The 18615-nt window shown below is 36.2% G+C and overlaps 2 protein-coding genes across 7 annotated transcripts; both read right to left on the reverse strand.

Moving 5' to 3' along the window:
* Positions 1–3192: 3192 nt before the first annotated feature.
* Positions 3193–18367, reverse strand: LOC126733228 (probable inactive receptor kinase At5g10020). 6 transcript variants are annotated; one of them, XM_050436448.1, is made up of 4 exons: positions 17093–18366; positions 15974–16126; positions 14612–15859; positions 7861–8669 (listed from the first exon to the last, which is right to left on the reverse strand). In XM_050436448.1, exons 1-4 carry the CDS (start codon positions 18036–18038, stop codon positions 8092–8094), a joined length of 2925 nt encoding a protein of 974 aa, XP_050292405.1. In that variant the 5' UTR covers positions 18039–18366; the 3' UTR covers positions 7861–8091. The 6 variants fall into 6 exon arrangements, 5 of the variants coding, with proteins under 5 accessions (XP_050292407.1, XP_050292405.1, XP_050292404.1 ...); XR_007659645.1 differs by adding an exon at positions 13458–13589 and having other exon boundaries at positions 8533–8669; positions 14612–16126; positions 17093–18367; XM_050436450.1 differs by lacking the exon at positions 7861–8669 and adding an exon at positions 3193–3636 and having other exon boundaries at positions 14612–16126; positions 17093–18367.
* LOC126733231 (transcription termination factor MTERF5, chloroplastic) lies at positions 3643–6565 on the reverse strand. Its single transcript, XM_050436454.1, has 3 exons — positions 6421–6565; positions 4812–6169; positions 3643–3824 (listed from the first exon to the last, which is right to left on the reverse strand). Exon 2 carries the CDS (start codon positions 6044–6046, stop codon positions 4826–4828), a length of 1221 nt encoding a protein of 406 aa, XP_050292411.1. The 5' UTR covers positions 6047–6169; positions 6421–6565; the 3' UTR covers positions 3643–3824; positions 4812–4825.
* Positions 18368–18615: the final 248 nt, after the last annotated feature.

Consider the following 18615-nt stretch of genomic DNA (forward strand, 5'->3'; position numbering starts at 1 on the left):
TTATAATAAATTCAGCCCACTACTTATTTATTTACTTCCACTATCATCTTATAAAAAATCTGTATAATTAATTCAGTCTACCTCTTATTTATTTAGTTCTACTATTGAGCTCAACCTAAAGCCTTTTCAGTTCAGTTTTAGGGTTTTGTTTGAGCCTTTTCAGCTTAGAGGAAAAAGAAAAAAAAATAAAAATAAAAATAAAAAACGTTGAAGCCTTTCAAGCTTTAGGGTTTTTTTTTTTTTTTTTTAATTTTCCTATAATTGTTTTTAACATTTATTTTTTAAATATTTACACTTCTCCAACCTTTATCTCTCCCTTATCATTTCATCTCCCCACAACTTTTTCAATCTTTCTCCCTCCCTTACCTTTTCATCTCCCCACTACCCTCTACATTAATATCATTCTTCCTCTTTCCCTTCATCTTCATTTATTTTTGTCTCTTCTTATTCACACTCTCTTACTATAAATTTGTCACTATCTTTTCTATTCTATGCATAGTTTTCCCTCACAAAAAAAATGGTTCTCTCTCTCTCTCTCTCTAGTTGTATTAGAAGTACTCTATGATGCCATTCATTTAAAGAAAAGCAAAGGTTAACCAAACAAAAATAATCAGATAGGTGACAAATTTTAACTTTTGCAATTTTATTTTAATTATTATTATTTTATAACAATGCATGTATAGAAATTTAATTATTAGATTTTGCTAATAATTGTTAATTTGATAATATGTTTTGGGTAGCCAAAATTATAATTTCTACAAAGAAAATAACCTTAATAGATTATCAAAAACAAAATTTTATCTTAATATTGGTTCAATTAATCATTGTTGTTTTATTAATTTTTTTTAGTTTACATTTTTTTGGTGTTTTGGATTATTCCTATATTACATTTATGAATATTGTTCCTATAATAAATAAAAATATAATTACGAAATACATTAATCATTATTAGATTAGTTTAAATTGTAAAAAAAATAAAAATAATTTAATAAAACCACCATAAAAATAATTATCACGCGCAACGCGCGGGTTTGCAACTAGTATAATATAAAAACTCTTCGCAGCAGTTTTGATCCTCTTCATGGTTGTCCTCTCTTTTTATCAAGGTTCAAGGTACAAATATATCCAAACCTATTGCAACCTCTAATCTTTTAAGAGGTGTTTGGTACATCCACTTAAAAACTGAACACATGTGTTTGAAAACATGTGTGGAAATATATGTGAATGAAAAAAATGTGTGAAAATATGTATAATATTATTTAAAAACTGAAAACATGTGTTTGAATGGGTGTACCAATTTAGCCAATATATGACTGATATATATTTACGTTACAATATAACAACTTTGTACGCACGTTTTCAAGGCACTCCATCCACGCAAACTATCTACCACAATGCAACGACTTCTGGGCGCATTTGAACTCTAAAGCTATATTAAGGGTTGGGGAAATTGGATACAAAAAGTTTGCCGATGTTCTTATCTTTGTTACAAAATTGCTCCTTAAAAATAAAAAAAGGTGCTAGCTCTAGCGGCAGAACATGACTTTTTCTACAACAAAGACATCATTGGCATATTATAAAGCTTATTAAGTTCTATGCATGAGGCTTAATTTTTTTTCAAGTTCTATGCATGATTTTTACTACATTTAGTTGTATTTTCGTTATTCGAGCGCTCTTTCATAACATTGTATAAGTGTAGTGATTAGCGAAGTAATAATGATAATGTACGTGGGACTTTTTTTTTTTTTTTTTTGAGAAAGAATGTACGTGGGACTTGGTTTGTTATTCTATGGTACGTATACAAGAATTATAGCCTTAAAGAGAACAAGTTTAATTGACAAAAGATAAGTTGTCAAGGGTCTTATATGGTTTAATGGCATTGCCCCCATTCTTAAAGAACCACGATTCAAATTCTCCTCCACTGCTACATCTTCTATAAATAAACTTTTAAAAAAATACACATGTTTTGAAAAAAAACAAAACAGTACAAAAAACAAGAAAGATAGGTGTTGTCCAGAGTGAATGTGGATTTATTGTCCCTAAATGATTGTCATGACATTTTTCCAACTTATCTCGATTGTTTCAATTTTCAGGCTAGTTAAGCTTAAATAGAGCATTCACATCAGCCTTCTCGATTTTTTAGCCAAATTAATCCAAAAATACTCTATTTTTTCTAGTTTAATTATCTATTTTTTTCATACACATGCCTCAGCCTCAATAAATTTTTGTCTTTAGTTATATATTTGCTGAAATATTAAAATAGCTACACTAATATGAATGTTCTTACTGGTTAACCAAAGGAAATAGCATTACCCTGCCAGCCACTTTATTTTTACTTTTTAAGTGGAAATAAAATTCAAGCTTCAATTGTTCTTCCCCTGTATATGTTGTCATACCTCATGAGTATATTTGCAAGCATGGACTTCCCTGTTACTAGTTTAAAGGTCAAACATATCTGTTGGTTCACACTTCATTTCTTAATTTTAGAAAAACGTACAAAGGTCAAGCATAGTACACAAGACTCTCACTTCTATGGAGTCTACGAGAGGTGGATAATAGAAAATCTTACTCATCACTTGGGCAGTGGATGGAAAGCAAGAATAATAGGAGAAAACCGCTTGGACTATAAACAAATTTCCCCTCCGAGCCCTGTAATCTTAAACCTGAGAAAAAGGCCTCCTAGTTGGAAAAGAGGGACAATGCATTCGCATAAAATAGAACAAAATTTCAATTATCCCATAAAATTTTGCACACTGAAATGATAATATAGCCAGCAAATCAAGGTAGGTGAGAGCCATGATTAACATTCAGAAGTAAACAATTTCCTTAGCTTCTTGAATATACAGCACAACTAAACACAATAAAGCACTACCCCAACTCTAAGACCATTTAGTGAACTCTTTTTGCCACGAAGCATCTTATTTTTCTCTTTTGCCATTAAGCATCTTATTTTTTATTTTATATAAACTTTATCTTCAATTTCAGTATCAGTATGCTTTGTCTTCTGCATAATTATCACGTAACTTATATCCCTTATCCCTTATGGCATAAGAAAGAACATGGTATTCCTTATATACAAGATGTATACGATAATGCTTACATTTACATAGTCCAAACTTCATCTATGAGCTAAAAGAATTGGTCAAACCCATACATGCAAGTGTTGTAAATGAAGGAAAACATACTCAAAAGTTGCAGTATAAAATGACGCTTGTAAGCATTATTCCGTGTAAATATAATCATGAACACTGAAGAAACATGAATTCATGAAGGTTCTAAATACAACAACCAAGCTTTAGTCTCAATTTTTTGGGGTTTGCTATGGATCCACAATATACTATTTATGTTCGGTAACGTGTATTCTTTTCTGTCATTCACGAAGGTTCTGAATTATTAAAAAAAGAAAAGAAAAGAAACAAACCATGCTCTTTTGGGTGAGGGGCTGGGGGAGCAAAGCTTGATCATTGGAGTAGGGGCAAAAGCTTTTCTATAGTATTTCCATATCCTTCTCAAACATAAATCAGCCATTGCATCAAATCCCTCCATAGATGCAAGCCATGCTTAAATAAGGGTACAGACCCCTCAACTTCTTTTTTCACTTGCCGCTAGCTCTCAGGTTGGTGCAAGTACCAAGCCCTGGGAACACAAACAGATTGTCTCAAAACAAATCCATGTCATTTACCAATCAGATTCTAAAATAACAGGGCCATAATGTGAATAGCTCTAGGAACTTCACTGTTCATCATCTTCAATAAGGCTTGGGATCCCAAACCCTATTGACTTCCCAATGCCACTATGTACTTGAGCAATTTGATCTTGAACCCCTGGTGTGAGAAATAATACCCACTCTCTAAATTATTGAAGGAAAATCTGACATAAATCATTGTAGAACAACAGTTTGATATAAGAGAAACAACAACATCGAAAATAAAAATATCTCAGAATTGTGGATGAGAAGAAAAACAATTAAAAAGTAGAATGAAGTAAGAAGTAGAATTACAATGGACATGATGTCAAGCACACTACAGGTGTTACAAAATATGATAATCTGCATAATCCATTCCATTAAAAGCATCGTTTGCTTCCAATTGAAGTGGACTAAAGCATGGCCACAGCAGGGTAAGAATGAAGTTCTAACAGTAACGCCCTGAAAGAATGAAAGTGATAACAAGCTCGAATGAAGAACAATCAAGTTTAGAATGGACATGATGTCAAGTACACCACTTATTACAACATATGATTATTTGTAGAATCCATAACATGAAAAGGATATTCAAAAGTTCATGCTTGGTAAGCATCTTAAGTGCACTTTATTTAAGGACAGCGTGAAAGGCATATTTTTCATCAATTGATACAATTAGATTGGTAATATTAAGAGAGAAAATTAAGGTAAAAGCATTAAAATTTTCAACAAGTTAACTTGATGTAGTAAAAAGAAATTCTAATCTTCCACCATATATAATGACCTGTCAAGAATCACAACAAAATGAAATTCTAATTCCATGACAGTTGTATTGGCTGGTTGCAGGTTGGGAAAAAATACAATGACAATTGACAATCAACAAATATAAGTGAATGGAAAATTCACACAGCGGCCAAAACAAAACCGTTTCTCAGTGTTTTTCTTTTACAATTAATACCACATTTCTCAAAATCTGTATGATCTTCATGGAAGGCCCTCTGAGCTGCCAGGAAAACAAGCTCTGCCAAGATACTTTAAACAAGAATTACTCAACATTGTCAAAGCAAGTCACTCTATAACATTGATTATCAACTTTCCACATTCTTTTAATTCACCCAAAAAGTCTTACCAAGGAAATGAAGGCTAAACACATATCAAAGTTTCATCCTCAGAAGAAGAATCCAATAAATGACCCTTGTAAGCTACCAACAATTCCTCAGTATGATCACTAAACTTCGCGATGAACTTCGTTAAGAACACCTCCTCAGTTAAATTCAACATGTGAAGAAAACTTGGCTCCTTCTTCAACAGCCTTTTGGACTTCATAATCTGCAAAACCCTGTACCGAGGAATCACTCTTTCCTCCATGCTAAACATCAAACATGAAGGTAAACGAATTAAAACCGACCTTTCCAACTTAATGGTATTCATAAAGAACTCAATTCCAAGCTTTAACTTCTCCTCAGAGGCCCTAAGCAAACCAGGTGCCTTCCTAAACATTTCCATGCATTCATCGGAAGAAAACCCGGAACTCTGAATGAAGTCTAACTTCCTCATGAAAGTCTCATGGCTCATGCAACTAACTGTATAAACCGCATAAACTAACATCCTTGAATTAACCACAAACCCCATATCTAAAACTCTAGAAACAAGGCCTCTAAGCTTGTTTTCTTGAATAACAAAAAGCCAAGGCTGCCTAGTCAAAAGCATTGAGAGCTGAGACCCAACAATCCCACAACGCTTCAAGTAAGCAATGTTGCCCAACAACCTTGATTCAGGGTCTCCCTTAACCACGCCATTGCACCGCCGCAAAACCCGGAGAAGGCATTGATTATTCTCATTGTTACACAAGATTTTCTTAAGAATCTCAACACAAGGTATCAACCTTCTCTCCAAACTCACACTCAAAAGCGTGGAATTCTTGGAAATGAACTTTCCCAGATCAGAACCAACAAAACCCAGTTGTTGGAAAAACTCAATCTTGGGCTTAAGGGTCTTGTCAATATCAGAGAACAATATATGGGGTGAGACACGAACCGCGGATCTTATTTGGGTTTCGGAGAACCCAAGGTTTTGGAGGAAGAGAACCACGGATTGTGGCTTTTCAGTGGATTTGACATAATAGAAGCGGGTTGAGATAGAAAGTGCTTGGGTTTTTGAGAATTTTAAGGTGTTGGTTAGGTAATTTATGATGGTGGAGTTTGAAAATGGGGTTTTAGGTTTGGTTTTGGTTTTGGTTTTGGTTTTGGTGGGTGAAGAGAGATTTGAGAAGAGAGAAAGGAAGGACTTTGTTGGTTTTTTTGTGGGAAACTTGTGGAGACGAAAAGGTGAGGAGGGGCTGAAGAGTGATTTGAGAGCTTGCATTCATGTGAGACAGAGAAAGATCAGAGGGTTTAGGGTTTAGTGGATGCGATTGAAAACTGAAATTAACGGTATGTAAATTTTCTTCTCTGAACAGCCACGCTCTTTCGTAACATGAAAATAAAACTGCATAAGAAACATTGTCGTTTAGCAAAAAATAAAATAAAATAAAATAAAAAATACAAAACAGAATTCCATTCCTTAATATGGGTTATCAGACACAGACAGAAACAGAGAATTGTGGTTGCTGAATTACCTAAAAAAGCTGGTGCTAAGTGTCGATTGTGTTCTAATTAAATTTGAAATGACAGATTTCAAGTTTTTCTATTTCTGAAATTAACCAATAATATAATCCTATAAACCAAAGAAGCTCTCACCTTTTTCGTCTTCTGTGTCTCTGCGTGGCACAGCTCTCACGGCTCGAGTTCTTTCTTCTTCCTTCTTCAATTTGTTACATTTCCAAACTTCGTGGTTTAATTGGTTACTTTTAAAACTCACCCACCTCAGGGTTTAAAATGTATTTTACCCACATAAAAATAAAAATACTAGATTGCCTGGACTTGTTGATACTATTGCTACCTAGTGCAATACATACCAAGAACAGAAATTCTAAGTTATAATGTTAATTTTATTTCAATCAGTGCTTGGATTTTAATTCTGATCTAATGATTGAAGTAGATGATATTGCACTGGTTCTCAATTCTGCTTCATTCTTGGTACCATCACAGTCGGTGAGGGTGTGTGTTTGTTTTCCGAAATTACACTTCCGAGATAATTCTAAAACTATATCGTGCTAGTGTTGATCTATAGAGGCAGGTCTTGATGAAATTATTAGAGTACGTGTTTTAAGAGTTGTGGATTCATGATTGTCTCAACTAAGAGGACTTTATTAAATCACCACTTTATTTCATGGTTTCTAGTGTTTCATGGTTTCTAGGACAACAAAGCAACCATCAATATGCTGAATAATTCTGAGTTAAGAAAGCGTCAGACACCATTTCTATGTTTTTGACATATCGATTATTAAGGATGGAGAGATTTGAACCTTGTATGCCTTTGAGTTGAATTATGAGGCTCTTGGCAATACTAATTTCATAGTTAATAATATGGTCTATTTGAAAGTCTAGAAGGAAAAGCATTTTCCATAATTTTTGCATGTTCTTAAAAATTAACACAGTTCTGAAAGACTTTTTTTTTCATCTTCTACATTTTCTGGTTTTCAGGATCTTCCATATCAGTGACAAGTGACTATTCGGCTTTCCACAGTAGCACCACATATGCCCTTATTTTGGAAAGTCCGGATCACAACGTTGTTATATCTATTTGCTTGTAGAACACTTTGGCATTTCTCCAAACCACACACACCGCCACTTTAATTGCCTATTGCCTTATTATTATCTTTAAATTACTAACCAGATAGAATTAACAGAAGGAAGAAATTCAAGAGCCAATAAGTCACTTTAATGTCTTGTACCATGCTGTACTTGTCAAAACGACGCATCAAGACTACCACGCATTCTTGGTGTGATAGTTACTCTACAAATACAAGTGCATGTGAAGTGTTAGGGGCAAGAGTTAAAGTTCAAATCTCCAAGGAGGAGATTTAGATACATATACACTTACTCCCTTCTCCCTAACTAATTTTAAAAACATCCAAATAAAGTGAAGGATAACAATTTTCCTCTACTCTCCTCTCCATTACTCTACTCCCCTCTACTCTCCTCCCTCTCTAAACTTCCAAACAGGCTGTTAAATTATGCTACATTAGAATTCTATCTCAATACGAAGAAAAAAAAAGGGACATATCAAGAACCCAATGAATCACAATCCTTTTTCCACTTTAGATCAAACTCAAGCACTATCAAATAATCAATGGATGGCATGTCTCTTTACAAGATCTTCAAAATAACAAAAGAATGTGATAATTAGCCCAAAATCAGAAGGCTTGAAACCAATTAAGGGGGAAAGAATGGAGGAAAAAACAACAATTGTGTCAAGGAACGAGAAAGAAAAAAAAAAACTAATTCCAAGACGCATGTACAAAAATTTCAGATAGATATAGAACAGAGCTCGTCAAAGATTTGTCTGATGTTAGGCCTCTCATTTACGGGGAGAATACACCGAAGTGATACTCCAAGCAATTCATCCATTGCGTTGGAGGGTTCTTCCCCACCTGCAATGTCTCTGTCAATACAGTCCATTCTCCGTCCTTCCTGATCACATAATCGAACCCAATCTGTAAGGTCAACAGCCCCCGACTGACCCGATATTATGTCACCCGCACTTCTCCTGGTTAACAATTCCATTAGAATCACCCCAAGTGCATACACATCGGCCTTGAATGATGGGACTGGCTTAACTGCAGTAGCAAGTTCTGGAGCACAGTATCCAAGCGCTCCCAGATTTAATATTTGCTCTGCAATGCCAGCTGCCGTCATCAGGCGGTGGAGACCATAATCAGTAAGGCGAGCAGTGTAATCAGGGCCTTCCAAGAGTATATTTGTTGGCTTGAGGTTTCCATGAGGCAGGCCTCTATCATGAAGGTATAACAGGCAGTTTGCAATTTCAGTGGCAACTTTTAGTCTTTGACTGAAAGATAATGGGGAGTATCTCCGAGGTGTGGTTTCTGCATGACATACATATGGAAAAATAAAACTCAAAAACTAAGAGAAAGTTCGTTGCATGAAAAAATACTCCTGCATAGTGTAAAAGCATGTGGAAATCAATATTGCCAGACTATGGTAGGTATGAAACCCCATTCTGTGTCCTGTAATGCTTCTAAAACAGATGTAGCCTTGGGCACCTCAAAAACTGAAGCTTATAGCCTACCAACATTTACAACAACTAAACACTAGGGACAGTAGCAGTATCCCTGTTATACACAAACGCCAGCAGCTTTGTTAACTACCATACACTATTAACCAAGTTGTCAAGCATATGACATTTCCCCAAGAGGTAATAAAAAACAACAGGAGATACAATCCTACTTTAGACTAGTGACTTCTGCATCATTCTAACAATGAGTAATCACCACCAAACATTTATTCATTAATTTTTCCTTAAAACCCAGGCTGTGTGTCATAGTCTGCAACATGAACTATGACACTGCACTTCTACATGTGTCATACCATAGTTATCGAGTGCCCTCACCACCTATGAACTAAAAACTGTATAATGCATCATGATTCACGGAATTCCTACAATCCAATTCCCCAAAATCGACAATCACAAAGTACTGTGTTTATGATAGTTCATCATTATTGAATAAAGAACGAATATTTGGCTAAAACTTTGAAAAATAATTCATTATATATAAGGATGATAGAGAAGAAAGAAAAAAGAGCAAAGACCAGTGATTGATTAATTTTATGTGCTTATACATTAAGAATTATTTACTAACCCATGCATGTAGATAACCATGTTTGTCCACATAAGTACATATACATATATACATTCATGCAAATTGAACCGAAGAAACATAGACCCCATATAACAAAAAATCTAGGACTCCTCCTGACATACTGTGCTGAGTATGGGTGCATACCAAGTTCAAACTTTGTCCAGACCTAACTGAAGCTAGAATATGAGGCACCAGCCAAGGCAACTCTTTTCTTTACCAAAGGAGCAACTATTTATTCCCAAGTTTCTCTTTTCAAAAGCTAAAATTTTCACCAAAACCTTATTTAATACCAACAACAACTCTCTCACAACTGCCTGCATGAACTAAGGTACCAAATCATATCTAATGAAAAGATTATTAGCAAGCAAGAATTGCCAGTGTCTAAAAATCCATGCAAAGTTTACTCCCATGGGACCAATATCTACAAGATAACTCCAAACCATCATTGAATCTATATTTTCCCAGGTAAAAAGGTCTGCTAATTAAATAATTGGTAAAACTTAGGTACAATACCTTAAATGCAGTAAATTAGGTTCCCCAATTGAATCCAAATACTTGGTTGTTTTGAATTTAATTGTCTTTGAAAAAAAATAGCACCATTCGTGTCTTATTGGTCAATGCTACCAAGTGTTCGAATTTAATTGGAGAACTAATGTACTGCACCTAAGGTACTGTAACTAAGTTCTACCCTTAAATAATCCAGCAACAATATCATTTATAGTGATAGAGCATTATCACCAAGAGATCATTCCTTTACTGTTTAGATTTATAAATCAGGTCTTTCAACTAAAGGTCTCACTCAAAAACCATTCCTTTTCTTATCGCTTTATTGTGAATACCACACACATTGTTGCCAGAAAATTATGAAAATTATAAAATATATTATCTAATGACAGCATGATGCTGAAGGTGATCAACATCAACTTACAAAGATATCAACAAGATAACAGTTTGGATTTCTAAGTTCCAGATATTCAACATGCCATTTATTGGAAGGCAAGTAATGCTTCCATGAATACCAATTATTGCTGGCTAATAAAATCCATTCTAATTTAATAAAAATGTGTTTTGTTAGGCAAGCTCAACATATTTTTCTACTCCTGGACTTTCCCTTTTCATCTTAAATGGCAATTCAGCATATCCGCTCCAAACATTAAAACCCTAATCTTTTTAAATACATCCATATTCAGTAAGTCCTTTTTCCCCTTAAATTTGGAAAACAATCTCTAGGCACAACCATAATCAATCCTCCCCCAAGAGACTAATGAATTGATATTGGTCTGTAACATACAAATAATTTTTTTCTTGCCTTGTTATAAATCCTTTAATTTTAAGGAAGTTTAATGACAATAAGTAGATACTAGGGGAAGTCGACGCAGGGCAACCAGAACAAAATTGAAACAACAATAAAGTAAAGGGATATAACCTAGGAGTCAGCACCTAGGCCTTGCTTGAAGTCAACACCAAGCAGAGAAACCATTAGGAGTTAACACCTAAAGTAAACCTGGAGTTAGCACCAGACCAAAGAAAGACCAAACGGCCATTTTTTTCATTTATCAAAATATCAACTATCTCCTCAAAGAGTATAATAGGTTGCTTATAAAGGATTACTAAACCCTAATTCTAATTGGCTAGGAAACCCTAATTGCTTTATTACGAAATAACCTTGCTTCCAAATTAAAATATTAATAGCCTAATAAACTACTAGGACCTCAAACATAAAAAATACAATTGACTTGCAAACATAAATAATACTAAATAAAAATCTTCTTGCGTTTCCTGCATCATTCTCCTCTGGTTGGAGAAAACTCAACCTCGAGTTTTAAAGCATTGAAGGATTAGGATGCTAATAAGTAACACTTGCTTCAAGTTTGGAATCACCTTAGGGAGCACAGGGAAAAGGAAAACCTTGAATTCCACCACATCAAACTCATTTGGAATAACAAAATTAATGTGTGGAATCAGTATAATCTCATCTTGAACCATAGGAAGCACTATGGTTTTAGCCTTTTCTACTTCACCAAGATGTAGATCTTCAAGGACTGTGGAGGGTTGATCAAAAGCACGTTCAACAACTTCAACTTTCACATCATGTGCACCCTCAAGCTTGCTTGGAAGTTTTTGAGTGGGTGCCATTATCTTTTCTAGTTGGGCATTAATCCTAGTGATTATTTGCTCACCCAATGTCCACGAAATAGGTGAAACATTCTGATTTGCCTTTCTTACAATAGCAAAAAGTGAACTGAGAAGATCCAAGGAAATGTCTTCACTTTCATCTATGACCAGATTCATAATTGTTTCTATGGTTGAAAGTTCAGCAGGTGGATGGTTGGACCTAATTATCTTCAAGAAACTTTGAAACAGTTCAACAACCAATGCATCACACTCAAGATCCAATATCACCAAGCATAACTTGACCTTTGCAATGGTATCAAGAATTGAAACCACCTTCTTATAAGAGCAAGTAGACACATGAGGCATATTTTCAAATGCTGCCACAATAAACTGAAATATTTCTTTCATTTGCTCATCCTTATATGGGGCATCTGGTGATGTTATCCTTGTAATCTCAATAATGCAAGATACAACTAAGACCTTCACATCTATTTCAACGTGTCTCAAAAGTTTATTAGTGATCAATGCCTTCACTAAGGGGAAAAGTGCATCTCGCATTGATTTGGATGGTTCTTGCTCCACATATGCTAACAAATTTTCAACTTCATCAAGAAGAGTGAGAAGATCATCAATGGAGGAAGGAGGGTTAAGGAGTCTGTTCCTAGCCTCCTTAATTTGCTTTTCAAATTATCTATCTTTAAGCTGCTTCTTAAGCTTTCTATCAAAGGAAGTCATTTTCCAGCTCCAACTTAGAGGCACAATACACAAAGACTAAAACATAATTTTCTGCCTTTTTATTATTGGTCAGGCAAGGTTTTATGGTTTGGAATAGTACTAGGTTGTCAAACAATAGGCTTAGGCTTGCATTTGTTAGGAAATGGGGCTGAGGGGCGGACTTTTAAAGGGAAAATTGGGCCAGGTAAAGTTTTTTTTTTTTTTTTTAACAGGTTTGTGCTGGGGTTAATGGGTCGGTCACAATTTATGTTTCACGTGAGGTCATATGGATTGGGTATTGCAAAGAGAAGTGTGCTGGGATTTTAGGATTTTAACACAGGCTATTTACGAGTTACCTTACAGGATCGGGTTGAGCTTGGTGTCGCAATTGGGTTTGGCGAAGTCTAGACCATGGCTCTCATGATTCTGGTGGGCTTGTGGCGGCACAGAACAGAGGTGATGGTGGTGGTGTGCTAAGCAAACTTCATGAAAGAATTTGACCAGATCTTACTGTGGGCGTTTGTTGGTGGTGGTGTGGTGCGACGGCAGCGATGGGCTCTTATCTCTCTTCTCTCTTTGTGGTTGCAAGGGATTTGGAGACTTGATTGTGGGTTCTGCACTAGAGGTTTCTGGTTGGCTTCAAAATCTGGGTTTTTTTTTTTTTTTTTTTTGGGTGATATTTTTTGGCTCTTTCCTGTGGTGATGCTTCAATAGATCGGTGTTTGCTCTAATACCAAATATGACGCAGGACAACCAAAACAAAACTTAAACAACAATAAAGTAAAGGGATATGACCTAGGAGTCAGCACCTAGGCCTTGCTTGGAGTCAACACCAAGCGAGAAAACCACTAGGAGTCAACACCTAGAGTAGACCTGGAGTCAGCACCAGACCAAAGAAAGACCAAACGGCCATTTTTTTCATTCATCAAAATATCAACTATCTCCTCAAGGAGTACAATAGGTTACTTATAAAGAATTACTAAACCCTAATTATAATTGGCTAGAAAACCCTAATTGTCTTATTATGAAAATAACCTTGCTTCCAAATTAAAATATTAATAGCCTACATAAAAAATACAATTGACTTGCAAACATAAATAATACTAAATAAAAATCTTCTTGCGTTTCCCGCATCAGAAGTACATAGGAAAGCCAGGGAGGTTATGCTTGTATCAAAAGCCTTACCAAAATAGAAGTACCTGGTTCATTTAACAAAAAATTTCCTCAGGTTGCACATGCATCCTTTTAGGGGCAAAAGTTTGTCTGTGGCAAAAGATCTATGCCAACTAAGCACTAGAAGTTAATCTATTGCTCCATCTGCAGAAAACTGGATTATCCTACAAGAATGTAATATTATCAAAGCCTAGAGTGTTATGTAACAACACCCACTTTCCCAGTTAAGCTTCCACTGTATAATTACAGTGGAAGGACTGCATGTATAATTACACTAGAACACATTCAAAGATATCAACGTCTAGCAGAATGAAATATAACCATGTGTTGATCTTATAATCTCCCATTCTATGCTTGGATATACCATATTCACAAAGCAATTAGTAGAATATTTATCCTGCACGCACTAAGATGCTACAAGACAAAACCCAACCATAATTGGTGCAAGCTTAATAGCAACTATCTATGTAAACTTAAAATGGGACAGGACCTCTCTTCCACTTAGGCTACATCCACTGACTCTAAATCCTGGTGTTTTTTCTGACTAATTATAACAGCTTAAGCTGAAATAGAGAGGTAGGGACTAGGGAGAGTAGATATTTTTTGTAACTTAAGAGAATAAGATGTTTTCTTGTAGATGGAATTTTTAACTATATGTTCAAACAAACACGTCTTAGAAATTGACAAGCACTTCACCACAACTTAAAAAAAGTACTATATTTTTAATAAATAAATAAATAAAGAAAGAGAGACTACTTAGTGATACTTATTCCAAGAAAGTTTAACTATTATAATATTATCATAAGAATTGCCCAAAATACATCCATTATAGGACATTGGTCCAGATATAATGACATGTAACAGGTGAATTTTTGAAATCAAACGGCAAAGCTCTCCACAAGAGTCCCACGTTGAAATCAAAAACCTGAACATGTGCCACAATTGACATGGGCTTACCACTCCTCCAAGGACTGACACAAAGCATAAAACAGTCTATGTTAAAAGCAATTATAAAATCTTCAAACATGCCTGATTTACATGATGTTGAAAAAATCAAGTTAAGATAAGGCATTTCATGGACTTGGCAGGAAAAAGACAATTTACAAAGATAAACATCATAGATATACCCATCAAGAGAGAAGAAAAAAAAATTCTAGAGCTCTTACCATAAAGATGTAGGGCTAAGCTATCTCCCCGCACATAATCTGCTAAAAGAAGCCTCTCTTGTTCTCTGGGCCCCCAATAATATGCTCGTAATGGAACAATGTGTGGATGCCTTATAGAGCCAATCCTTTTAACTTCTCTAGCTAATTCTTTCTTATGCTTGACCAGTCCCACCCGTAACCACTTCACAGTCAACATATGTCCATTATCTAGAGTAGCTTTGTACAGGGTACCATGGCTGCTTCTGCCAAGTACTTCTGCCGGAGCACGAGATAAGTCCTCAGCAGTGAATGCAAGTGAAGTATCCAAGAAGAACAATTCTCCAGCAAATCTATCTGGTGAGTAGACATCCAACATCACAGGTTGTTCAGACCCCTCTATAAAACGTGGTGAGGAAGATAATGGCGAACCTGGGGAGGATCTCCTTCCAGATGTGGCAGGATTATGATCTAGCACATTCGAATTCACAGTTGCTGAAGTAGCTGATACTCCCTCAGGTAAAACATGCTCAACTGTTTCAGTCAGGAACTCTGTCTGCCCAGGTAATGACCTTGGATTTGAAGTCAGCAAGTGATCATTTGAAAAGCTCATGGAAGTTGGCCGGGGCTCAACATTTCTGTGAAAATTGAAGAGGGAAGGCCGAGTAAACCTTCCTAACTTAACATCTCTCCCTGTATTTTGATCATTAAATCCACTTCTTCCATGAAATTCTTTAATATGTGCTTTGTGATAAGCCACTAAAACAAAAACAATCATCACAGCAGCACCAACAGAGGCAAGAATGATTGCTAACCTAATATTCCCTTTGGACTTCTCATGTTTCTTTTGACCAGAAAGGTGATCTGGCACACCTTTGCCTAAGTTGAGATCCTTATTTCCAGCAAATGAAGATTGAGGAAAATGTTTTAAATTTTCTGGAATGTTGCCTGATAGATCATTGTCTGACACATTAAATACTTTAAGGCTGGATGGAAGGTTATCAGGGATATTACCCATAAATTTGTTGACAGATAGATCAAGGTACTCCAGGCTAGTGAGTTTACTCAATTCAATAGGTAGCTGTCCTGAAAAGTTATTCCTTGCTAGATTCAGTAATCTGAGACTGGGGATGTTTCCTATGTCTGAAGGCAAGACACCTGTAAAATAATTAGCAGAGAGATCAAGATACTCTATCCGCAGATTTGTTGTTTGAACTAATAATTCACTTGCATGTGAACCTTGAAGAGGAATTGGACCCGAAAAATTATTTCCTGAAAGATTCAAGCTTGTCAAGGTCAATGACGTGAAGAAACTACTAGGAATCGACCCACTAAGTTCATTTAAACTGAGGTCAACTGAGGACAAAGTAGAATAGATCCCCAGACCTGAAGGCAAGGTTCCTGACAGTTTGTTTGAACTCAAATCAAGAACCTGTAGTTCAGAACTCCAATTTTGCATAATTGATATGTCACCGGAGATCATATTTGTCGAAAGATTCAAAAAATTCAAACTTGTGGAGTTAATTCCAAGAAGTGAACCTGTATATATACAAATGGAAAAATGTCAATAGTTTCAGATACATGATTGAGCTTATATTCAGATAATGAGAACTACAAGACTCACAACCACCTAGTTTCTAACAGGATGTAATACCAATTTTCGATCGGTACAGAAGGACACTTAGTTACTAATAAAACCAGACATGCATGCAGAGAAATGGGTTTCACCAGAAACGTGAAAAAAAAAAAGAAAAAAATCAGAAAAGTGAAGAGTCAAAACATGATTACTTTAATATAGAATACACAATAAACACAAAACAAGTATATCCAAGCTAGAAGCAATGATATAAATTATTCACAATCATTCCATAAGAGAGTTTCCAGTATGAGACCATATGAAATTGGTCTATCACTGTTCAGGAGCATATAAGAAATCTTAGCATTAAACCAGCACTCTTACCAGCAAGAGGAACTACGCCAACTCTCAGCTTTCAAACCATAGATCATTATTGACTCCATGGACACACTCCCACGATTATAACATTCCTTATGACCCCCCAAAAATAGGGGTGTGGGGGGTAATAAACCATGAGTTTTACTTTCAAAAAGTAAGGCTTTTGGGGCTAGGCTTAAGCATATTAGTTCATGATAAATTCAGACACAAATCATATGTCTTGAGTCATACCTAGTAATGTTTATATATATATATGGCATCTACTGCATGAAGATTGTTCTTTATATAAGCCTAGTAATGGGTTTATATTTGGTAACTTTGGTGTAGAAGAATTTAAACATAGTAAAATTGATAAAACTTTGGACCTCCATCATCTAAAACCCAAAAATTCAAATAGCCATAGCACACCTAACTGGGTTGACTTAGCAATATCTCAAATTTCCAACATGCTATAATGACATAATTTGAACAAAACAAGCTCTCACACACATTTTTCCCAAAGCTACAAAAGCAATGAACTGTGCAAACGAAAAAGAATTTAATTCTTTTACCTGTAAACCTATTGCCACTGAGATCCAATTCCTCCAATGCCACAGAACTCTCTAACAACTCCTCTTGTATCGACCCAGAAAATTGGTTCCTTCCCAACCTCAAAATCCGCAATCTTGGCATCGAACTCAATGAAGGAAGCTCTCCAGTAATCTGATTATCTCCTAAATCCAAAACCTCCAAGTTCCGAAACAATTGTACTGAGTCACTCGCTAAAAACCCACCGCTCAAGTTGTTGTGGCTCAAGTCCAAGTGACGAACTGTATTGGCTAAGCTGGTAATAACACTGGAATTCGTTGAAATCGAACCGAAAAACTCGTTGAAACTCAAATCCACGTACTCCACATTCTTCAACTCCAATAACAATTCGGCAATGTCGCCCCATAGACCATTTCCGTGCATATCCAACGTTTTCAATTGCTGTAAGTTCTGGATTCCGCTCGGAAACCCACTGGAGAAGTTGTTTTGAGAGAAATTCAAGTAATTCAATCCCCAGAGATCGTTAATCCGGGCCGGGATCGGGCCGTAGAAGCTGTTACTGGATAGATCCAAATACTGCAAAGTAGTGATCGTGCCGAGAACCGGCTCGACCCGGCCGGTGAAGTTGTTTCCGGCGAGGCTGAGGTTTCTGAGCGCTTTGAGTTCAGTGAGGGCGTGAAACTTCAACTCGCCGGCGAGTGCGAGACCTTCGAGGACGATAGCGGTGACATTGCCGGAGTCTGCGCCGTCGCCGCCTTCGCAGGAGACGCCGCGCCAGGCTGAGGGACAGTCATTGGCGTCCAACGTTGCGACGGCAGCCGTGTCCCAAGACGAAACGACACCGTGGGGGTCAAGCTGGATCCCTTTCTTGAATTCGAGTAAGGATCGGAGCTCCGAGTTGGAGGCGGAGTGAAGTAGTGGAGGTAGAGAAAGAGTGAGAAGAAGAAGAAGTGTGAGTGAGAGATTCATTGCACACTCAGCAAAAAAAGAAATGTAAGAAACTAAACAAACCTTTCCTTATTATAGATTCATTGAGACACAGTGATAGAGTATTCGAAACCCTAGAATGAGAGAAAGAGAGTTAGGGTTTAGAGAGAGAATATAAGTCCGTTAAAAATGGCGGTCTGGGAGTCAGGTGGAGAGTGTTGGTTGGTGAAGGAGAGTCAGTAGAGTCTGTAAATGACAAGTTTCCCTGTAACACTCTTTTTCTCTCTTCTCTCTCTTTCTTTCTTTCTTTCTTTCTTTCTCTCTGTGTTTTTGTGTGAGTTGAGTGAGTGTGTTTTTTACACTCTGTGCGAGCGAGGCTTCAGCTCAGCTCACATGGTTTACTGTTTTTTTTTTTTTTTTTTTTTTGGTTTGGGTGGATGGGGACTGTTTACCGTTATGTTAATCGTTAACGCCGTTAATAATAATTAACTGGTTCATTTCGGTTTCTTGGACTACTTGAGGAGAGGTCAATGTTGCACGTGGCTACCAGATGTACTCATGGGTTGTTTGTTTTTTTGCTTGCCTCTACCACTACTTATTTTTTATCATTTCCATCAAG

Source organism: Quercus robur, chromosome 6, assembly GCF_932294415.1.
Source record: "Quercus robur chromosome 6, dhQueRobu3.1, whole genome shotgun sequence".
Classification (NCBI taxonomy): domain Eukaryota; kingdom Viridiplantae; phylum Streptophyta; class Magnoliopsida; order Fagales; family Fagaceae; genus Quercus; species Quercus robur.